Source organism: Sminthopsis crassicaudata, chromosome 5 (assembly GCF_048593235.1).
Source record: "Sminthopsis crassicaudata isolate SCR6 chromosome 5, ASM4859323v1, whole genome shotgun sequence".
Taxonomy (NCBI): Eukaryota; Metazoa; Chordata; class Mammalia; order Dasyuromorphia; family Dasyuridae; genus Sminthopsis; species Sminthopsis crassicaudata.
In genome coordinates, this window is record NC_133621.1 from 251,295,960 (window position 1) to 251,320,355 (window position 24,396).

The window sequence follows — 24,396 nt, forward strand, 5'->3', positions numbered from 1 at the left end:
GTATTCTCTTTTTTTACTCTAGAATGAAACATAGTGTATTGAATATGGTAACATTTTAAAATCATATTTGAGTTATAGTATCAAATATATATGTATGTATAAATTTTTGTAAATGTATGTATATATTTTTGTAAATATACTTTCTTTTTCAAGCCCAGTTGTAAATCAGATAATTTTAATACATATAGATATAGATAATTTTAACAATAACATTTTCCCAGAATGGGTAGGGTTTGGATGGCACTTTCTTTTACTGCTTACACAGTTTCCATCATTATTTTATTATTAATATCACAAGTCACCATCCAGACCCACATATGGTTAAACTGTTCAGTTTATCCAGTTTTTTTCCTTAGTATAAATGAGAAAACTATATTGTTGCTGTTTATCTGTATAAATTTGACCCAAGTATTATTACACAGTAGCTTTTAAAATGGTAGTATTTTTTTCATGTTTTAAACTTAAAATGACTAGATTAATCCATTTGGTTCTATGTATTAATCTGAAAAAAACTTCAATTTTTATGTTTAATTTATGATGTTGGCAAGATTCTTTTGTATTTCCAGACATGCTTACAAAAGTATTTGTAGACATGCTCATTTCCTCTTTGACTGTACATTTAACAAAGACTGCATTTTAAAAGATTATCCTTTTTTCCTCAACATTTACAATCAGCATTTCCTGCCCTGCTTTTCATTGGAAATACTTTCTGTCCACAAAACCAAGAACAGGATGCCAACACGGTTCCCATATGGTGAACAAATTATTTACATAGTATTTTAACATGACTGAGTTGAAAAAAAATACATATGTATTTAGTGGCAAGAATGAGACGCTTTGTTGATCATTAAATAGTATATCTTTAATAAGTTTATCTATTTTATAAATTATACTCTTATATATAATTTTTCTCTTAGAGCACTTCGTTGAGAAGAAAAATAAATTCTTTGGCATTTACTAAGATGGTTTTTTTTCTTTTTTTGTTTTTTGTTTTCATTTTTTTTTGTTTTTTTTTTTTTTATTTTATCCATTACTCTCTCTAGATAACAGTCTTTTGTGGATGCTTGAATTTGTGTTTTGCTACTATATAAAGCTATAACTGAATGGAATGGATTTCAAACATACTTATTAGTCCAATGATTTTTGGCATTATTCCACAAACTGTCTACCTCACTCTTACCATAGCAAAATAATTTTAGAACAGAATCCAATTTAATAGTTTTTAATCAGTACTTTTTTTTATCAAATACTAGTAAGAAGCATCATAAGTAAAATTGGTTTCTGGCATATAGGAATAAACCTCATTATATTATAAATATTGATACTATCAGAAACCAGTCTTTTCAGAACATAAGTATATATGCATACTTTACTTTGGATATTTGTGATGGCTTCATATTGCCAATGTTCTTAGGAGTACAATATAATTCTAAATATTAAAAAATAGTTTACTAAATAATGGAATATTTTCTTTCCTTGCCTTGAGATCTGAGTCTGGGTTTTTTATTTTTTCCTATAAATCAGTAATATCTGAACCTTTTCTAATACCTGAGCATTTTTCCTATACTTCTTTAGGATTTGAGAGCTTCAACAGGAGAAATGCTGCTTCTTAGGCTCAGGTCTTTAGAGGGCAAATGAAATAGATATGTAAAACATTTTCATTGTAAATATGTACATTTTTAGAAAGTTGAACTCATAAATTGCTTTTTATTAAACCATAAGCTTAATGTGCCCACTTTAAAAAAAGGGGGCAAAAATATTTCAGTGCTAGCTTTCATCAAGAAACAGTTTACAAATTTAGTACATTTTTATCTTTCAGAAGTTGAAAGATATGCATAAATTGGGTAATTCAATTACTACTTGATAAAAAGTTTATGTGATCTGATGTCACTAGCTGACATTTTTGTTTGGAGAAAGTAGAATTTTGAAATACCAATTTACAATGATTTTCTTTCCTTTTTGTCAACTAAACATCTTGACATCAGAGACATAGTTATAAAATTATTTTTATATTTGCATTTCTTCAGAGTAAATAACTTGTCCCTCTTTTTAGCTATAGGACTTATGATTCTATTTTAAAATATACCTTTTGACAGATACGGAAGCCAGTGAGATCCAAACATTGTGGTGTATGCAATCGATGTATAGCAAAATTTGATCATCATTGCCCATGGGTGGGTAATTGTGTAGGTAAGCATGATGGTGATTGTTTAATATGTTGTCCATTTTAATTCAATGAGACTTTGAAGAAAAATATTAGAATAGGAATTTCATATGTTTCTTGGAGATGATCTATTCCAACCCCCCCCTTCTTTATTATCAAATAAACTAAGCTGCTTATCTTTTCCCTTCCCTTCCCTTCCCTCAGCCATGTACATACCCTTTTCCTGGTTATCCTACCTAAAGTCTCTTAGCTGAGAGAGAATTCATTAGATTGAAAGAGAAATCTGAAAGTCAGTTTTCGATTTGGGAGAGAATTCAAACATTGCTATATCCTCATATGATGCCCAAATTCTAATTATTTTGCAAAGAATAAAAATACAATGTTTATTAAAAGAATAATATTCTCAAAGAAGAAAAGAGTAAAAGAAATACATTTCTTACCTCTCCAGTATGTCAGATAGCCAGAGTAAAGGAAGACTGGTCAAATAGAAGAATGTGACATAGCAGAAAGAAAGCAAATGAAAAAGAAAATTGATGGCAATATAATATGGCAACATGGTATCCAAAAAAGGCACAGAAATGGAAAGAGAAGCTTTTGAAAAATTGACATAAGAATTTCTTTTAAATAATGTTAATTAGCTTGTATCTCTCCATCCTGAAGAATAAGAAAGAATCTTTTGTTTTTTTCTTTGCTTCATTAGGAATATTTTTCCAGTATGGATGTAATAGTTGTATATTCATATGTGATCATGAAGATTTCTTTGTGCTTTAAGAGCCTTAACTTATCTTTAGCTCATTGTTTAAAAAAAAAAATTGTTATAGTATAACTATGCAATGTTTGCTCTGAACTATCTACGTTTTATATTATGTGTCAGGAAAATTTATCCATCTCTTGGTTGATGTTTGATTTTTTCCTAAGATAGATATTGATTGCTTCTGTATTACTCCCTAGGAGCTGGCAACCATCGCTACTTCATGGGCTACTTGTTCTTCTTGCTTTTTATGATCTGCTGGATGATTTATGGCTGTATTTCTTGTGAGTATAAATACCATCTTATTGTCTTAAAAGTTAAATTTCCAAGTACTTGCTTTGGTGTACTATTAGATTGTATGTCCATATCATTTAATTATATGTTCATTGCTAATGTTTATGCACCATTATCTTTGGGCGGTTTCAGCACGATGCTACAAATAAAGTTTATATTGTAGATTTAATCATGAAGTGAATATTGTTGGTGTTGCATAGTATAAAGAAACAAAAAAGTGACTAGTTATTATTTCTTTTTGAATTATTAGAACTAACTTTTGAATGTAGTTATTATTTATTTTTTTATGCATATATATATAAAAGCTTAGTCCCAGAGAAGAGTTTAAAAAAAAATGCACCTCCTTTGGGGCAGCTAGTTGGTGTAGTAGATAGAGCACCAGTCCTGCAGTCAGGAGGACCTGAGTTAAAATCTGGCCTCAGACACTTAACACTTCCCAGCTTTGTAATCCTGGGCAAGTCACTTAACCCCATTTGCCTCAGCAAAAAAAAAGAAGAAAATATACCTCCCTCCATGGGAATGGACTATCATAAATAAATGCTATTAAATACAATTGATGACTCCATTTGATTTTGCTGAACACCCCCACTTTCCAGCTTTATAAGTAATGACTTAATGGTTGGGGGCAGAATATATTTGAAAATAACAACTAAAGGGTGAATAAAAGAAAATAAAACAGGTATTCTTTGATGTGACAGAAAACAAAAAACTTCCACATAGACTTGATGTTTTTCATTATCTTTATTAAAAAAAAAAAAAGTTTTGCCAAGATAGTAGGTAAACAAGATATATTGAAATGTTTTCAAAAAATGAGATATGAGTTATTTTTTTTAAGGTATTTTAAAATTTATTAGGCTAAAAGAAGATTTTTTTTTTTTTTAGTATCAGTTTTAATTCATCTGATAATATGGGTGTGATATAAATAAAGAAAAATGTCAGGAGAGTGGGTCATTGCCTTCTGAAAATCATTTGAAAGAGGATTAAATAAAGAAGTTAGTTAGGATACTTCGGAATGATAGATATCAACGTTTGACAGAAGTTGGCATAGAAAGCTGTGTTTCTAAACAAGTAGGCATAATTGAAACAAAATTGAGACATAGATAAACTTGAGACACAATCCCAATATATATAGTTCAAGAAATTGTAAAAGCTTTAATTAGAAGTAGCAAGTTAAAATCTCTCCTCTCTTCTTTATAATGAGCTACCAGGCTCCTAGCCAAACCTGAAGCATCTTCTGGTTATAAAAAGAAAATAATTGCAAAAAAAATTTTTTTTCCTCCAAGGGATAAATATTTTATTATGCTGCTAAGAGCATGCTTAACTGCACAGGATTGTTTTGTTTTGTTCTTTTTTAAATTTTTTAAATTTTATTTTATTTTTATTTTTATTTTTTTTTAATTAAGGAAAAGGATTTTAGCAGTTAACATGGGGGAAGAAAATTCCCTAGAAGTAACTAGGAAGACACCATTAGGGGAAAGATGGCATGAAGTGGGATTATACTATTGACTGACAGGCTAACCCTAAAAGGGATTTAGCACCCCAAAAAGAGTTAGCAAGGTAATTACTGTGGATCTTTCTTAGGGGATTTGACGTCATAATTTGGCTTTTTGATTTGAAACTATAACTGGAGTTATGATGGTTTAGTCAATACAAAGAATTCAATCTGAGACTTCCACCTAAGTAGTAAAAGTCCACTTGAACAAAAGGCCTAATCAAAATTTTTAAAAAAGGTCTATTTATAATCCTAGCCTCAAGGAATAGCTAGGCTTTCAGATTGTTTAACCTCTTTTGGCATGTGGGACCGAAGATCTCTTTCTTCTGAAACTACTTGCTAAGAGTGGGTGTTGAGTTATCTCTGACTTAGAGGTCCCACTCTAAGGTGTATTGAACTCTCTCCAACCTAGAAAATGGTCAATGCAGTGTCCAGTAGATGCCTTGTCTCAGGCCAGTGTTGATGATCATTTGAAGATTAGCTACAGCCTAGAGGATGTTATAGGGTGACCAAGGGCACATGTGCGAAAGCATTTAGACATTGGGTAGACAGAATGAGAGGCTGAGGGAGTTTTCGTGGAAACATGAGTAAAAAGTTGACTTTACTCCAATTATACTTAAATACTTAAAATGTTCCAAGCCACACTGATATATCTAAAAACAATCAGATGACTAGGTCACCCATTTACCTAGTTCTTAAAGATATAGACTTAAACATTTTGTTGTGCCAGTTTCCTTTGATTATTCTACCTCAGTTTCCCTAATTGTTCTACCTCAGTTTCCCTGAATTATTCTGCTTGGTTGCAATACCCCTAATCATTATGATCCAGATAAGGAGAAAGACCTTCTATCTTAGACATCATGATCCCAGAATGTCTGGTGCCTCCCCCCACCTTGTCAGAACCTTATTTTTAGTCCATTCCCTCTCTCAGTGTTCTGACTTTGCCCCTGCCTTGGTCTACCCCCTGGTAGCTTGGACTCATGTGCATATATACTTCAAGGGAAGCACACATTGGCTGTTGGATGCTGGATTCTTGGAGACACTAGTCTCATTCAGCCCTGGGACCAAATCATGGAACCATTTGGTCCCAGTAAATCTCTCCCTTTCAAATAAAATATTAAAAACTCTCTAATCTCTATTTTGCCTCAGTTTCTCCGGCATTACAATTTCAGGTTGAAAACAGCAAAATCTTACATGCTTGCATTGTACTCATCTCTTAATGCTGACCACTTGCTCCGATTATAGAAATTTGATATAAGAGAAAAAAAGCAGGGGCTTGATTATAGGCAACTAAAAGCATCCTTAGCTCTGTTTGAATTCAGGTAAGACCCACATCCAATCAAGTTGACAACCAGTCATTCAATAACAATTCTTCTTCATACCCAAACTAAGAATAATTAGGTGTGAAACTTAGGAAACTGAGCCAGAAGGATCCCACTTTAAGGGAAGCTTAAGGTTGTCTTTTCAGCTTTATTGCAAATTTTGCATATAATATTTTTGCACATGATATTTGCACATAAAATATTATGTATGTACCTCCAATTAAAACTATCACTGCATGACAAAGAGTAGTTTTAATACTTTTTTCATGACTATATCACATATTTTTATTAGTAATAGATATGTACATTGTTTATTAAAAAGTTGGTTAAAAAAATTTTTTTAATAGTATCTTCAGAACTAGCAATTTCTGCTTCTGCTTCGGTTATAGATTGGGGTATACATTGTGAGACAACTTACACAAAGGATGGATTTTGGACATATATTACTCAGATTGCCACATGTTCACCTTGGATGTTTTGGATGTTCCTGAACAGTATTTTTCACTTCATGTGGGTAGCTGTATTACTCATGTGCCAGATGTATCAGGTATGAGGAAGCCATTTGGTTGTGATTAAATGATATACTGCTTGGAAATTATTTATGATTATTTAAGTCATCTAATAATAATTCATCTATATATACTTCTGGTTTACAAAACCTTTTTCTCACAATAGACTTGTGAGTGAAGAATGAATGAAACAAAATGCTTACCATTAAGCATTCTATTAGGATTAGGCCAAGTAGAAAAGCAAAGCCTGTCCTCAGAAATTCACATTTTGATGGAACAGGAAATTCATCTATTGCTGCCTCAGTGGTTACAAATAAGGAAACTGAACCTTAATGAGATTAAGTGACTGGCTAACACAGAATGCTGAATGTCCAAGTTTGAATTGTAACCTAGGTCCTCTGATTTCATCACTCATCATCCGTTTCACATTATGCTTTCATCTGTGCCATATTTCTTAATAGACTCAAATTTTTCTTCCTGTTCCAATCCTATAAGCCTCATTGTTATATTTTTTTCCTCTTTTTATTTTACTATTACTAGTAATCAACAATAATTTTAAGGTTAATTTTTTAAAAAAATTTTATTTAGAAAGAAACACATATTTATACCTGTCTTTTGAATCCATTTGAAGGGAAAAAAAACATGATGTTGGATTACTTGTTATTTTTAATATTACTTCATTTTCGTGCATTTTTTTATTCTCTAGTAATTAAGAATCATTTATATTCAAGTGTAATTTAAAATGGTTATGAAATCTGAATTATCCAAATGTAAGTTAACATCGCATTCAATGGAATAGGAAATTTTATTGTTAAAATAACTAGAAAGACAAACTTCTGTGAATGATTTTAACTTGAAAAGTTTATGTATATGTATAAATGCTTTATTTACTTTTTCCCCTTTGACTCAAAGAAAATGATTAACCTCTCTTCCACAATTTCTTTGCATCTTTTTAAGTTGCTTTTTATTTCTGAGAATTTGTTTTCTTACTGTTAAAGGCAAGAACTGTATTTTTTCTTTTTATATTGTGTAGTACTACATAATAGATTTGGATGAATCAATGAACAAAAGAGCCTTTTACTTTTAACATTGTCCTGGGTGGTAATTATATAGATTCAGAATGAATTGCCTAAGTTTACTATCCTGTTGTGTTTGACTAAATATATTTTTTTCTTGAAGTAGGATTCTAATTGAAAGAGAAACCTTGCCGTTTGACCCCTATAGTTTGCTGGGTAGTTGTAGCAAAAGCTGTCAGTAGAGATTTAAAAAGAAACTCAGTGGGCATATAGAATTCTAGAATAAGAGGTTGAGATTTTTAAGTAGTCATTTAGTCTAGAACCCCTCATTCTCCCTGTGAAGTCAGAGAAGTAAAATAACTTGCCCAAGATCACATAGGTAAGAAGTAGGAGAGAAAGGATTAGAATTTAGCTCCTATGACTCCAAGGCCAGGGCTCCTACTCCCCTATTTCATCTTCATCCTATATGAATGAATCTTTTAAACCAAATTAACCATGATTTTATTATGATATGAAGAAAGTAGATTTAGAGCTAAAAGAGAGCTTATGGGACAGAAGCAAATTGAATCAAAAGCAAAATTAAAATAATAAGTAATAAATTTAAATAGCTCTTTTTTCCTTTAGTCTTTATTATCTTGGATATTAATCTTTTAAAGTATTTACTTAATTGTTCTCCTTTCCTTACTCAATTATTTCTCCTCTCTAATCTTTACTTAGCTGCTAAAATGATATTCTTAAAGCACAAATTTGACTACATCACTTCCATACTTGACATGAGTTCTCTCTTTTCCCATCTCAAAATACCACATCATTCTCCCAGGTCATTCCTGCTTTCTCCTGTATAGACCAGCCTCTTTAAAATGTTCACCTGGTCTTCTCCTCTTGTAACTTTTCCAGTAGATTGAAACCTAAATCAATTCTCCATATGTCTCCAAATTTTCATCCTGTCTTAGAATTTTTTCCTTATTTTCTTCAGATATGTTCAGGTCTTCTTATCCTTTAAGAATCAAAAGGAAAAAAAAATCCATCATTGGACTCTTCTTTCTCCTCATGCTATCCTCCTTTTTTCAGCCAAGTTCCTTCAGAGAACTGTCTCCACTTATTGCTTTCACTTCTTTTTCTCTCATTCCTCAAATTTTTGGAGTCTGACTTCTAAATTTATTATTCAGCTAAAACTGCTTTTTCTAGTTACCAGTAATATCATAATTGCTGGATCTGATAGTATTTTTTCAATCCTCATCCTTTTCAATTTATCTAGAAAATTTTATTCTGTACATTCTTCTTTCTGAGTTTTTTGTGTTTCCTGATTCTTCCCTTGCCTGAGTACTCCTCAGTCTCATTTGCTGGCTTGTCACTATTATTATTCTGCCTAACAGTAGATACATCCCAAGATTGTGTTCTTTGCTCTCTTCTCCCTCTCTTCTCTCTCAGTAACATCATCTCTGTGTGTATGACTTACAGATTTCCATATTCAACCCCAATCCTCTTCCTGATTTCAATCTCACACCATTTGCCCATTGGATATAATAGAGACATCTCAAACAAACATTACTCCAACCTGAAAGGTACCTTCATTATTCTTCCACTATCCAAGATTTGTAACCTTGGTATTATCCTGCAGCTCCCATTCTCTCTCACCCCATGAGCAGTCATTTGCTAAACCTTGCTATATGTCCTTCCACCACATCGCTCACATCTGATCCCTTTTCTCTGTTCACACATCCCTCACTTGTATAAATTAATGCATCAACTTCTAGGTTGCATTTGTTGCCTCAAAAGTCTCCTCTTTGTTTCATCCTACATACTGGTTTTCCTTAAGCACAGGGTGACCCTGCCACTTGCCAACTCAGCCATTCCCAATGACTTCTCTTTGCCTCTAGGATCAAATGTATACTCTGTTTAGCTTTTTAAACCCATCAAAACCTTGCTCTAATATTAATAGCTCAGCTTAACTGCTATCTCTAACAAGAAACCTATTCTAATTTCCCTCTAGTTACTTCTGTACTTTCCCCCCAACATTATTATCTGTTTTATCTAAATTTTGTTGAGATCAAACTTTAGCTTTTGTATCTCTGTATCTAATCCAGTGCCTCCCCTGGGGATATGATATAATAAGCAATATAATAAGAAATGCTTTTTAATTGATCAAAAAATTATTTACATGTTCAGATGTATTAATAGTTTACTTTTTCTTCCTCACAGATATCATGTTTAGGTATTACTACAAATGAAAGAATGAATGCCAGAAGATATAAGCACTTTAAAGTTACAACAACATCTATTGAAAGTCCTTTTAAGTAAGCAAATATTTGTCTTTTTTTTTTTCATTTACTTTGCTAGATATTTGTAAGATTTTTTTTTTTTTTTTTACCATTTTGCAGATTTCCTATAGATGATTTAAGTAATTTAGCATTTAGAAATTTATGACTGAAGCTTAGTTGTAATATTGGAAATTTGCTTTTCCATGAGAATATTTCTTTTTGCACATTTATTTTAGTTTTAGAATTTCTTGCAGAAATACCAGTAGTATTCTGGATTAATTTCCCCTCAGAATTACTTGCATTTAATTTAATGGTACCTGGTGGCAGAAGGAAAATAAAATTTGATAATTCTGTTAATAATATATTTGGGTGTCTGAATAAAAGTGAATAACTTCCATTTATGTCACTGAATGTTAGTTTGGACATTTAGCATTTAGATTTGCTCTTTACATTCCCCTCTGCATCTCCTTTTAAAATAAAACTAAAAGCTAGCAGACCTTGGAAAGGAAAATTAAGAAAGGATAAGATTTCTTTCCTGAGGAGAATTGATTTTGGAGTTGTAATTGAGATCTTGAACTTCCATGTTCTTATAATTTTTAACTATTTATTTATTTTCATTGTTATTCTTTTAACTATCTGCCACCATGTTTCTGTGTATTTTCTTTTTTTTTTTTTTTTTTTTTTTTATTCATTTTTCCAAATTATCCCCTACCTCCCTCCACTCCCTCCCCCCGATGGCAGGTAATCCCATACATTTTACATGTGTTACAATATAACCTAGATACAATATATGTGTGTAAATACCTTTTTCTTGTTGCACATTAATTATTAGCTTCCGAAGGTATAAGTAACCTGGTAGATAGACAGTAGTGCTAACAATTTACATTCGCTTCCCAGTGTTCCTTCTCTGGGTATAGTTATTTCTGTCCATCATTGATCAACTGGAAGTGAGTTGGATCTTCTTTATGTTGAAGATTTCCTCTGTGTATTTTCTTATACATTTTCTTAGAGGTGTGTTTTTTTGGTGAGGCATTTGTGAGTTAAATGACTTGCCAGGATCCCATAGCTAGGGAGTATTAAGTGTCTGAGATCAGATTTGAACTCAGGTTCCCCTGAAGGAAATGGTAAACCACTTTAGTAGCTTTGCCAAGAAAACCCCAAATGGGATCATAAAGAGTTGGAACAATAAAACACAACTGAAATGACTGAACAACAAAAAACATTTAACAGCATATCAACAAATTATCCATTTTGACTGATCTAGTTTAGTGATTGCTTTTTGAAAGACTAGATCTTCCAAGAAGGAAAGAAAAATGAGGACTTAAAATTACATAATTGTTGGTGGTTTTACATTATCTCACTTGAGTTTTACTAAGTTTGTGGGATAGCTGATAAGAATATAGTTCTGGGGACAGCTAGGTGGCACAGTGGATAGAGCACTAGCTGTAAAGTCAAGAGGATCTGAGTTCAAATATGGCTTCAGACACTTAACACTTCCTAGCAGGTCACTTAACCCCAATTGCCTCAGCAAAAAAAAGAAAAAAAGAATGTAGTTTTGTTTTTACAATTAAGGAAATTGAAACTTAGTTTAAGTGTCACACATGCAGAAAAGAACTCCAACCTAGGATTCCAACCTACTGTAAATCCAAGAGCCCTTTCCATTGTACCCTATTGTCTCCCTCCCAGAATGGCATGTAGCTAAATGCCCTCTATTTTGAGACCAACTAAAAGACCTGCCTGAATTTTTTTTTTAACCTAAGAGTTTTCTTTCATCAAAATATCTATCTTTGAATAGTTACCATCACTAGCTGTTGAGAGTAAGGAAATTTATTTTTAAGAGCTATTAACACAATATATATTTTTAAAAATTAATAGCTTTAATTTATATATAACCTTCATTCACAAATTTACCTTTTCCCTTCCCCAAAGAACCATTCATTGTGGCAATTTTTTAAAAAATAAGGGGAAATAAGAAAGTTCAGAAAAACACATCACCCAAATCTGGTAATTTATGCCATGTTTCACATCTCTACTCCCCCAAGTTTTCCTTCAGTTTTTCTCTTCTTTGGGCCCATTCTTGGTCATTGTAATTATCCATTTTAAAGGTTGCAAAAGATGCTTTTGGCTTTGGGATCCTGCAGTGAAATATTACACTAATGGACATTTTATGCTTTTGCTTCCTAGCCATGGATGTCTAAGAAACATTATAGACTTCTTTGAATTCCGATGCTGTGGCCTCTTTCGTCCTGTCGTTGTGGACTGGACTAGACAGTATACGATAGAATATGACCAAATTTCAGGATCTGGCTACCAGCTCGTGTAGCACCCCCTTTATCCTGTGATTGAGTCTTCTCTGAATGACGCCTGGAAATCGTGTCTGTCTCTTTTTCTCTCACTCGAATCCACACCCTTTGAACAATAGCATGCTCTGTGTAGGGCTAACCCTGAATCTTATAGCACTTTCTCTTCATCAGCTTTATTGATAAAAGCCAGCGTGGACAGAGCACACTGCCACTGCTGAAAAAGGAGAAAGACTATCAACAGACCAGGACTTGTCTTAATGTGGGATTTTACCGCGTCCTCACCTTTTGGATTTTCTTTCTTTCTCCACACAAGAAGCAACACTTAATTAAAAAGTTGGTGGACGCCACACAGATGAAAAATACTCAATTCAAGTGAAGTTAAGATTTATAGTAAAATACTGTATTTGATGATGCAGGTTGATATTAATAACATTGCATTTTGTTTTAGTGCTGGGTCTTAATTCACTTGAGTATTTCATGCATTGAAAAATGTACATTTGAAGATTGTGATGAAAATCATGTCATTTTATTTGGGATCCACTTTAAGACTGCTATTGAAGAATGAAAGACAGGAAAATAATGTTCACAAGAATGCTGCATATGATTTATTCCTATCAGCTGATATAGAGCTGATCTATTTACAGTACAGTGAAATAATTGTAAACACTTTTTTCTGAGGTTGTGTGGTTTAATAATACTTTGCATGAGTACAGTAAGTTAGTTTCCTTTGTTTAAGCTTAAAAGCCCCTACACAGTGCATGATACACCTTTGAATATGTATGTTAGAAGATATGATCCAATGAACAATAAATTGGAATTTAATTTGGTATTTTGAATATTATAGCAAGTTTTCAAAATTATGTTATTTGAACACTGGAAATAGTCCAAATATAAAAACACACCAAAAAAACTCCCGCCAAAACAAAAGACATTTTCAAGGAAAACCATCAAAGTAGAATCAAAGAAGTGAGTGAAAAAGCTCAGTGACAGCATTTCAATATATTACCCATGGTGAAATTTAATTCACTGCTTTCTTAACTGATTGTTTACAGCATTTCATTATACCCATGGTGAAATTTAATTCACTGCTTTCTTAACTATTGTTTACAGAGTGAGACTTGGTTGAGTCCTCTTTAAGTGCTGTAGCAAACTAGTGGTTCGAGAAACCTGTGAGAAGAAACAAGGGAGGGGTGGGAGGGAAGGGAAACTAATAACAGATCCTAGACCAGTGTAAAGAATGTGTATCTGTATATAAATAATTTATCAAATAGTTTTCTCTTTGTGAGTGTGTGTGGTAGTATATTTAAAATTGCTCATTTCATTTTATCCAACCAAAAAGAATAAGAAAATATCTAATGAGCTTTTAGTGATGTTCAGTATTGCTGTGAATAGGCATTATACCCTGCAAGTTCACTGCATGTCTTATGCTTGGTAAAATTAGCATTTCCTGTAATATGGAAATTACAGGCATTAAAGCAATCTAGAGGTATTCCCGCCCCTTGCCTTAGTAAGAGGAGCAGTGAAATTGTAAATAGTTAATGTTCAGTATTTCCAAGTACCATTTTTTTTCCTAGCCGTTTCTTTTATCAAAAGACACACAGCAAAAATGCAATCTTAAAATCTGAACATTTTAATATTGGAAAATTGACATCTACATTTTATTTTTAGAAAGGGAAGAGATGCATTAAAGGGGTGGATGGCAACGGAGCTGTATCATTTTGTCATAGAAGGTCAAACAACTGATGAATTTTAAAAATGTCTCTGCTGTTTTTAATTATTCATTGGGGGAAAACCTCAGATAATTTTTTTAATTCAAAAGTTATTTATAAAATGCTAGAATTTATTATTTTAACTTTTTATATTTTGAGTCAATTCACATAAAGACTCAGTTGCAATTTTTACATTTTTATCAATGGTTGAGAAACAATGTATAAATGTAAGTGGCTTGACCAAATTTAGATGAATATTGTTATCATGATCTTTCTCTGTGGTGCAATATTCTTTCTATATGTTTAAAAAAGTAAAAAGACTAGATGATCTCATCTTTCAGAATAATAGAAATGCCCATGGAATTCACAGGTACCCAGAAATATGTTCTGGATTTAGGGCAAATGTTGACATTTATCTTTCATCTCACAGTACAGTGAGATCTCTAATCCTGAAATGGTTAGAAGGCCAAGAGCAAACTATGCAGCAGTGTACCATCCATAAAGCTATTTTAAGGGCCTTATTTGTAGGGAACTTACTTACCCACTTCAAAAATTTTGTATGAAGTTGATCCAGACCAAGAATAGTTCATATCAGCTGCATTGGACACATTTTAATAAGTAGGAATTTAATCAGTCTCAGCCCTGAATGTATATCATTTCTTTGAAAGTTTTTATGTTCTTGTGCCCACCCAAGTTAATTTGAAATACTAATGTGCACAATACTGCATCACTACATCTTAGCTATGGATATTTTGGTTTTATATTTTGTTTATTTATAACTGTGCCAAGTATTATTTTACTACTGTCAGGATCTTGTTGTGTTACATTGTGGAACAAAAATCCTGTAAAATGTTTAATAAATTAGCTCTCCTTACATAAATTAAATCTGTCAGATTTTTGTAAATTATTAATCAAAATAAATATTGACTATTAAATATGTCGTCTTGTATTCTTCCCCATCCCTAATTTAATATGGTTTCTTTGGCCAAGCAAAATGAAAAGTGGATCTAAAAGGGTGAACATGTGTGATTCTCATGTTCATATATTTATGTAGCTGAGAATAAATTTGTATGTGAGGAATTCTGAATCACTATTACCATCCATAATCCCTGACTTTTCCAACTTAAGTCTCAGTAATTCAGCTTAGGTTTAACATGTAATTTGTTTTTTCTCCAAATGTGATTAAAAGCTTATTTTCTGTTTCTTGGGAAAGTATATATTCCTTCCCTGTCCTCTCCCTCCACAGAAGGCATCTTGAGTCAATGGGAACATGGTGGAAATAGTAAAAGTGAAAGTTGTTAAAGAAGACAGAAACAGCTATATTGTTAAATGCCTTCTATGTATCAGGCTCCAGGAATACAAATAAGAAACAAAAGACAGTTCCCAACCCCCAAAGAATTTTGTATGGTATCATATAAGATAAATAGGGAAGATAATTAAGAATTAAGAGGGTTTGAGGGAGAATTGTAGAAAGTACAATTTCAATTTTAGTTGAGATCTAAAAGAAGCTGATCAATATTTGGAGTAGGAGAAAAACCATCCAAGCATGGGGGATACCCAGAGCCAAGAAATGTTTTGTTCATGGACCAGCAAATTCCTAGATCAGAGTATGCAATGAGGATGTAAGGTTTAAGAAGTGTAAGAAGATGAAAAGGAGAGACTAGGTTTTGAAGGACTCTGAATATCAAAAGTATTTTGTATTTGCTCTTATGGGCAATCAAAAGCCACTGTAACAGATATGATCAGACCTGTATTTGAGGAAAATCACTTTGGTAATTTAATGGAGCATATATTGGAGCAGGGATCTGTTAAAGCAGCAACCTTGCTCCTGAGTTGTCTTAGAGGGTCACCAAACCCTCACTTGCATTTTTTATTGCTGCTAATGTTGCTGAAAGACACTAAAGGAAATGACTAGGTCCTCAAGAAATACCCTCCCTAACTGATTTTCTATCTCACCAAAGAGGTTATCTTTTCTATCTTGTCTTCCTTTATCAATTGAAAACATTGCCTTAAAAAAAAAAAAAAAGTATTCTAACCCTCCTGACTGTATTTTTTCCTCTAAATTCTGTGAAGATAGAAATAAGACCAAATATATACCCTTAATCTTCCGCTTTTCTTGGATTGTTCCCAATATTCAGTCTCATCCTATCTCTACTACCTAAAAATGCCTATTTTATCTTTAACTGTCACAAAATCCTACCAACCTCACTAGCTATCTTTTCTAAAATTCTTTAAGAGAAAGAAAAAAAATCAGTGCTTACATTTCACCTCCTTTCACTTTCCGCTAAACCTGGTGAAATCTTCTATCCTCAAAAATTATTATCAAAAATAAAAATATTCATCTGAAATTAATCTTTCCAAACTTATTGATGTCTTAATTACTTATCTTCTTTGCATTTCACATTATTGGTGATCTCAGCCTTGATACATTCTCAGGATCTTCATTGACTTTGTCCTCTTGGTTCTCCTCCTTTCAGTATTTTGCTGGGTTTCATCCATTCAGTCAATAAATTTGGGTGTACCTGAGGACAGCATTGACCCTCCTCTCTTTCTCTTCTTCTTGGTGATCTCAAGCTATCACAAATTCGTAGAGTACTGCCAGATTTATAAACCCAAACCTCTTTCAAGATTCCAAGTCTCACATTACCAATTTACTATTGGACACATTGATGTCATATCACGACTCAAACCTGTCTAAAACAGAATTATCTTTCCCCCAAATCCAATGCCTCTTCTAAACTTCTCAATTACTATTTTGGATATCACCATCCTTCTTACACCTTTCTTTTTACACATCAATCTCTTCTATGAAACTTATGGTTTCACCCTTCTGTCCCACTTGCATTTCTAACATGGTCTGTCCTTGAACTGTTTTCCATTCTACCACCTGCCTGTCTTCTTCAGGATGCAGCTTAACTGCTACTTTCTGCAATCCTTTTCTTGTTTTCTCTGTTGCTTCTGCTCCTCTTTTTGGGGGGGGGGTGTTACTGGGGTTACTTTGAATATTCTACATGTTGTATAAACTTACATGCATACAAGTTGTTTCTCCCATCCATGGGACTCAAAATTGAAGAATCCCTAGATTAAAATGGTTTCCAAATTTCCTTTCTAGTTTTAAATTCTATGATCTGCTGAATCATAAAAGTCATTGTGCCTACTGGACTCATTTTAATAATAGGGAGGTGTGGGGAGAGGACAGTTGCCGTTCCCCCCTCCCCCCCAGAATTAAAACAAAGTTTTTGGAAAAAATACAACTGAAGCTGAGAAGCGATAAGAAACTTTATTCAAAGAGCAAAGATTCTTTAAAAAAAAAAAAGCTAATCAAATGCTATGTAGTTAAAATCAGAGTAAATATGTTCTAAAAAAGACTAAATGCAATGCTATCATTCTACAAATTAGTGTCTTCAAATACATAATAACAAACAGTATACATATGCTGGTATTATTGGTATAATTTTCACAGTGGTGAAAGCAGACTAAATGCAATGCTTTCTTCCTACAAATTAGTGTCTCCAAATACATAGTAACAAACAGTATACATATGCTGGTATAATTTTCACAGTAGTTTACTATTAAGAGATTCTCTGTGCCTTGATACAAAGTCTCAGTGCATGGCGCTATAGTTCTCACGGTCTTAGCTTTTACTGTGCATGGACGAGTGCTCCTGCCCCTTGGCCATAACCAAAGCCCTTTGGTCCAAAGTTCTTTGCATAGCAACCTATGAGAGATATGGTAACTAAGAATAAATTCATGAAGCTTTGTTAGGATTTTTTTTAAGTTGTTTAATCTCCTCACTCCATGACTCACATCAATTTGCACAAGAATTCCAAATTATTTATACTTTATATGCCTAATCTATCCAAGACAATGAAATATGTTCCAAACTAGTCAATACCAGAATTTTGTTCCTGGCATTAGGGGGTATAACAGGTAAAATGGGAATTTACACACACATACACACACACACACACACACACACACACACACACACACACCTGTATACACACATATGCACATATACATACATATATATATTATACATGTACCTACAGATATATATGGATATATAAGTATATATATAAAACATTTACATAAAGAATTATACAATATAATTACATGTATCATTATAGCACAATACATGTATATTATACTTATGTACATGTACATATATAATATGTAATCACACACATATATTCAAACTATCAGAATAGGAAGAAGCACCTATCTGGATGAAGACTAGATTATCTACCACAAGACTCTTTGAGTATCTTGTTTTCATGGGACTGATTCTGTAACCTATTCCATATTCTCAAAATGTCACCCTTAAACATTTACAAATTATCATGTTTGGAAGTGCCCTGAGTTCAACCTCATTTTCCCCAATGCATTCTAGCAGGCAAACAAGCATCATATCTCCATTTTTTAGTTACAGGGAAAACCTGTGTGGAGCATTATCTAATAGTAATGTATCAGTTAATAAGCAAATCTTTGAGAAGTGTTCAATCTTTTTACCTTTGCAATAGATTTCTCCTTCTTTCTCTGTCAGAGTTGTTGACTCAAGGCTCTTCCCACACTTGGCACATCGGAAACAATTTTTGTGCCAAGGCTTAGAAAAGAAGAAAAAGTTAGTTACCCATGTGAGAAGCTTGCAGCATGGATATAGCCATGCATTCTGTGGAAAATGACTTTGGGATCAGATACCAACTCTGCCTATGACTTGTGGCAAGTCATGTAACCTCAAGTGAGTTGAGGTTACATAAAATGTTGAGGTCCATAAAATGGGGATATTGTGAACTTCTTATTTCACAGGTGGTTGTTGAGAATCAAATGAAAATGTAACAATTTTGAATACATATGTAAAAAAAGAATTGGATCTGCAGTATTAAAAGGGCTAAAATGAAGCAAATTGCTACTTTCTTTTCTCTCTGCTCCCAATCTCTGAAGGAGAGATGCTTTGTTAAGGCCAACCTCTCTATTGGGGTTGGCCATTGTAGGCTCTTCTCTATCATCTGGGAACCTGGCCATTTGCTCATTTCTTCTCTCTTACCTAAAATTTCTCTCTGTGTTTGACTTTACTATCCCCTTAAGTTCCCATGATAACCTTCTCTTCTTTCACTGCCAAACTCTGTTTTATTTCATCCAATCAGTTGTCAACCCTTTCAAATTCAATTAGTACTTTGCTGTGATAACTTACCTATTCTCTTTGCTACTAACTCCAATTGCTTCTTCTCAGTATTTCTCCTCTCTACAATATCTGACTTTATCAATCATCGTTATGGTTGTACGAGGAAGGGGCCTGGACCACAATGGCAGCTGAATAAAATTTATGCTCTTTGTCTCAGAATAATAAAGCTAAAATGCATTGGATCACAAGGGAAACCAATTATAGTGAAATGTAGTTATCAAAATTTAAAAAGTAAATTATTGATCTCATATTAAGAACCCCAATCCTAGATACTCTCCACTCCCTTGGGTTCCATGACATTACTCTCATCTCATTGTCTTCTCATCTTTCTGATTACAATTGAAGTTTTCTTAGTTCAATTTTAATTGGTTCATCAACTTGCCATCCTCAAAACTGAATGTCCTCCAAAGCTCAGTTCTAGGCTCTATCTACTCTCTTGTCTCTTTACAATATCTCTTAGTGATCTCACTGTTTCAATAAATCGAATAATCATCTCTCTACATAAGTATTCCATAATCAATTACCTATCCCCAATGTTTCCTGAATAGGCAGCTTTAGAGTGTGGATCTTAGGGATAAAAAGGCTTGATTCTTGTCCACCTTAGATGCTTTCTAGCAATGTGACTAAGTTACTAAGTAACTTAACCTTTCTTAGCCTCAGTTTCTTCATCTGTAAAACAGGAAAGATAGCATTGATTGCATAAGGTTGTTGTGAGGTTCATAACATGTAACGCACTTTTTAAACTTTAAAGTGCTATATACATGTCAGCTATAATAATACACTTTAATAATTTTATAAATACATTTATTATTGTGATGATGATGATGATGATGTCACCTCCAAATGCCTGGAGGAAATCCCTTCCTTCTTTTTTTTCCCTTTATTTCTTGGCAATCAAAGCTCAGTGACTTATTCAGGATCACTTAGCTTTAGCTACCTGAGGTCAACATAGAAGAAGTTTCCACAAAATATCCTACTAGTATTCTAACTCAACATGTTTAAAAAGTAGGTAAATTTGGCAAATATAGGAAACTATCTTACCTTTCCTGCTCCTATTACTTTCTCTGCAGCATATACCGAATCCCCACATCTGGAACACTTCTCAGCTCCTCCAAATTTCTGAGCAAATTTGGAAGTATTTGGATTTGTTGTGGGCCTGTGAGGTTGCACGCTTATAGGAGATGAGGATAGAAGAAAATCAGGTCAGATTTCCCAAAAGGCACTAGAACTATGCAAAGAAAGTGATTAGTGTCACTACTCTTTGACTCAAATATTTTACTGCTAAAAAGATACCTCAAGGAAGTCAATGATAAAAGAACTTTGTATACTCCATAATATTTATAGCAACATTCTTTTTTTTTTTTTTTTTGAACAAAAAACTGAAATAAAGTAGATGTTCATTCACTGGGAAATAGCTGAACAAACATGAATGGAATGGGATATTACTATGCTATAAAACACATTGTACAAGGCATCTAGGTGGCACAATGGATAATGGACCAGCCCTGAAGTCAGGAAGACCTGAGTTTAAATCTAGTCTCAGACACTTAACATTTCCTAGTTGTGTGACTCTGGGCAAGTCACTTAACCCCAATTGCTTCAGCAGAAAAAAAAAAAAAAAAAAAAAAAAGACAACATATGATTAAGACAGAAAAATATGGAAAAACAGAAACTTGCAGAAAGACCCAAACTTTTGGAAGTGAGAACTAGGAAAATATTTATAATCATGGAAATCTGAACAATAACAAAACAATAAAAACCAAATACTGTGAAGTAATAATGTTCAAGTTTGCTCACAGAGAAGAGATGAATAGGCATTCCCTTGCTTTTGTTTTTTTTGGGTTTTTGTTATTGTTACAAAAATAGGGAACCGTGAGTTTGGAACTCTGCCTGTGATGCCAGACAGTTTGAGGTGTTAATTTTGCTGAACTAAAGATTTTTTTTTTTCTTTTAAATTATTCTCTGTAAAGGATGGGTCTCTAGGAGGAAACATGTTGCAAAGTAAATGTTGATGTAAGAACAAAAGATTATGTAAATATAAATTACATAAATTTAAATATATATAATAAATATATAAATATAAATTATATAAATAAAATTGTACTTTAAAATCTGCTAAAAGTTTAATGTATGGAAAGTATTCAGTTATGGGTTGTATTGTTTGATTGTGTCTTACACCTGACTCATGACCAGACTTAGGGTTTTCCTGGTAAAGATACTGAAGTGCTTTGCCATTTACTTCACCAATTCATTTGACAGATGAGAACTGAGGCCAACAGGGTTAAGTGACTAGCTCGGGGTCGCACAGCAAATGTCCGAGGCCAAATCCGAACTTGGGTCTTCCTGACTCCATGACATTCTATCCACTGTGCCATAGTAATGGCATAACATTATGAGCTTCAAGACTTGAAAGAAGGGGCAGCTAGGTGACACAGTGGATAGAGCACCAGCCCTGAATTCAGGAGGACCCCAGTTCAAATCTGGTCTCAGACACTTAACACTTCCTAGCTGTGTGACCCTGGACAAGTCACTTAACCCCAGCCTCAAAAAGACTTGAAAGAACTAGTCAGAGAGCAAGTTTTATTGGACAATCTATAAATTGATATAAAATTAATAGGAAATCTGGGAAACATTTTATAAATATGCTAGAAAGTCATAAACTACATTTTACCATTTTCCCCCTACTTAATTTTTACTTGTTTTTTAAACATTCCTTTCTTTTTAAATTTTGAGGTCCAGATTTTCTCCCTCCCTACCACTCTCCCCCACCCACTGAGGAGGAAAACAATATATCAATTACATATTGTGGAATCATGCAAAACATTGCCAAAAAAGCAAAACAAAACAAAAAAAAATTATAAGAAAATTATACTTCATATTTGCACTCAGAGTTTGTTAGGTTTTTTTTTGGAGGTGGATAGCATTTTTTTTATCATGTGTCCTTGGAATTGTCTTGGATCCCTATATTCATCAGAGTAACCAAGTCTTTCAAACTGTACCTACTCTTTGACCCACTGATATTACTATAAAGTACACATCTCCAAAGTCAAAGCCAGAAAGAAAAAAGATCCTACATCTACAAAAATATTTATAACAGGTAGAAGAGAAAGAGTATGAAGATGAAATGTCACAAACATTATCAGATATGTCTAATGTGTTGATTTATTTTGCTAAATAAAAATTCTGCATACTGATGGTTTTATCGCATATGGTTAGGGGCAGCTAAAAATGGTCAAGTGCTTGCTTGGCCTAGAATCTTCTTGAATTCAAATTCAGCTTCAAATATTTATTAGCTGTATGAACCTAGGAAAATATAACCTTGTCTACCTCAGTTTCCTCATCTGAAAAATGAGCTGAAGAAGGAAAAGCCAAATCACTCCAGTCAAGAAAACTCCAAATTGGGTTACAGAATCAGGCACAACAGGAATGACTGAACAATAAAAAGGGAAATTAAGAAGTGACACTAACTTTTTAAGAAAATTAATGACATTTGTACAAAATACAAAGAAATCTGTTATTTAAAACGTAAAGTCAGTCTTTTCTATAAACCAGTGCTAGATTTCAGAGTCCAAGGCCAGTAACAATACATTTTTTTTTTTACCTTGTTGCAAAAGTATTCTTGTATCCTGTTCATCCTTACAAATAAATTCTAACTTTAAAAGGGAGGATAAAGAAGAATGTATATTAATGTGAGGAGTTCCATTAGAAATAAAACAACTGGTTCAAGAAGAAGACTTTGCATTGTCAATCACCATTGGATCCCCTAAGATAGTACCTTAACTTTTATGGACATTAAAAAAAAGTCTCCCTCTAATTCTTCATATTTGATTTTCAGGGATTACTACAAACAATGAACAAATTTTTGTTTTTATTCACTCAGGAAACTTCTAACAATTGTTTAAAAAAAAAAAAAAAAAGGAAAAAAAGCCTTTCTTTAGAGGGAATAGGATCCATAATGGTGAGGAACGTAAATAAAGGGAATACAGTTTGGGGAGGAGAAGAAATCACCAATTAAAGGTTCAAAAAAAAAAATTAAGCCTATTGTTCTTAAAGCTTGAGGATTCTCATTCATCCCTTTGCAAGTCTGCTAAGCAACTTGACTAAAATGGTCAAATGAGTTTAGGACAATTTATTTCCATGCAAATGTTTGTTTTTGATTTTTTAGGCTAAAGAATTAATTGTTAATTAGCCTTGTCTAATTTAAAGCTTATGTTATTTTCACCCCTATTTTCCATATATAAAAACTCTTAAAGTCCCAAGGAATACTCTTGGACTTAATTTTACTTAGTTAAATTATGCAGTGCAGAAGGATTTTCCACATCTGGGAACTCTCCCATACAGATAAAAACTCGGCAAATAAAACAATAACAAAAATAACTTAGAACATTAGTCTGGTTCTATATAAGGAAAATTCTCAGTTAAATATAGAATCCTCTTCTGTACCACTTGTATATAGAAATGGCTTAAGTTGTTTTGTTTTGGTTTTGTTCAGAATAAAGATTTGTACAAGTTGGGCAGGCCTGGATTGGTGGTTATTTGCCCTGGTGGAGTAAACAGCTTTGAGGAGTGCCACAGTATTTCTACAGCAATCAGTAAGTCACTAAGTTTGAGCAAAAATGTAGATTTTGTTTGGTGTTTAATGTGAGTGATGAATTAAATATAATAATGATAATGGTTAAAGCCAGGAATAAAGGCTTTCACCAAGAAGTGGTGTTCAAACCTAAAGAAAAAAAATTCAATGTGAACTTGGGAATTTTCAGGAAAAATTCCTGGAAAAGAAAGTCTTGAGCAGGAAAAGCCTTAAGAGATTCAGAGGCTCTGTCTCCTTAGAAGGAAGGACATTTTAAAAGCAAAGGATGAGAGATAGGTGTCTAGAAGACAAGATGATGAGAATAAAAAGTTCATCTGAGGGAGGTTAGCAAGAAAGGGTCAGACTGTGGTAAGCCTTGACTGTCTTAGGCCACTTCTTTCCCAAGAAGTGTTGGGAGTTTTTGTTTTATTCCACTTTAAATAAAGAGTGGAGTGATATCTCTGAGAATAGGATCAGAATTCACCCTGAATGAAACTGATTGGGTAAAGTTTTCTCAGTTTATGAGACTAGGCCTAAGTCACATGATCCCTATTCCCAGAGCCGGAAGATGAGGTCTTGGGCTTCAGGTTTTGGGAAGTTCACATGATCTCTGGGCCTAGGTCTCTAAAGGTCAGACCCAAGTCAGTGATGGGAAATTACAGGAAGTGATGTGACCTACAGGAAGCAGACAACATTGGTGATAGTTATTTCCTTTTAGTCTATCCAATGAAAAGCCTTGGGTCTTTTGTCATTTAACTACTTCCTGCTAGTTGAGTCAAGCACATGGTGGGAGTTGAGATGCCTCTTGGGTATCTCTCTC

At 33.3% G+C, this 24,396-nt stretch overlaps 2 protein-coding genes across 7 annotated transcripts in view; one reads left to right on the forward strand and one right to left on the reverse strand.

The window, feature by feature from the left end:
- ZDHHC17 (zDHHC palmitoyltransferase 17) overlaps positions 1 to 12,948 on the forward strand; it is a 105,010-nt gene extending 92,062 nt beyond the window's left edge. For both annotated transcript variants that reach the window (XM_074270827.1, XM_074270828.1), the window contains exons 13-17: positions 2,097 to 2,190; positions 3,116 to 3,199; positions 6,413 to 6,570; positions 9,751 to 9,845; positions 11,994 to 12,948. In XM_074270827.1, coding sequence (XP_074126928.1) covers positions 2,097 to 2,190; positions 3,116 to 3,199; positions 6,413 to 6,570; positions 9,751 to 9,845; positions 11,994 to 12,132 — 570 coding nt within the window. In that variant the 3' untranslated portion in view covers positions 12,133 to 12,948. The remainder of the gene's footprint in view (positions 1 to 2,096; positions 2,191 to 3,115; positions 3,200 to 6,412; positions 6,571 to 9,750; positions 9,846 to 11,993) is intronic.
- A 4,134-nt stretch (positions 12,949 to 17,082) lies between these two features.
- CSRP2 (cysteine and glycine rich protein 2) overlaps positions 17,083 to 24,396 on the reverse strand; it is a 37,371-nt gene continuing 30,057 nt past the window's right edge. For all 5 annotated transcript variants that reach the window (XM_074270829.1, XM_074270830.1, XM_074270832.1 and 2 more), the window contains 3 exons: positions 20,048 to 20,177; positions 18,334 to 18,427; positions 17,083 to 17,539 (listed from right to left, as the gene is read on the reverse strand). In XM_074270829.1, coding sequence (XP_074126930.1) covers positions 17,463 to 17,539; positions 18,334 to 18,427; positions 20,048 to 20,177 — 301 coding nt within the window. In that variant the 3' untranslated portion in view covers positions 17,083 to 17,462. The remainder of the gene's footprint in view (positions 17,540 to 18,333; positions 18,428 to 20,047; positions 20,178 to 24,396) is intronic.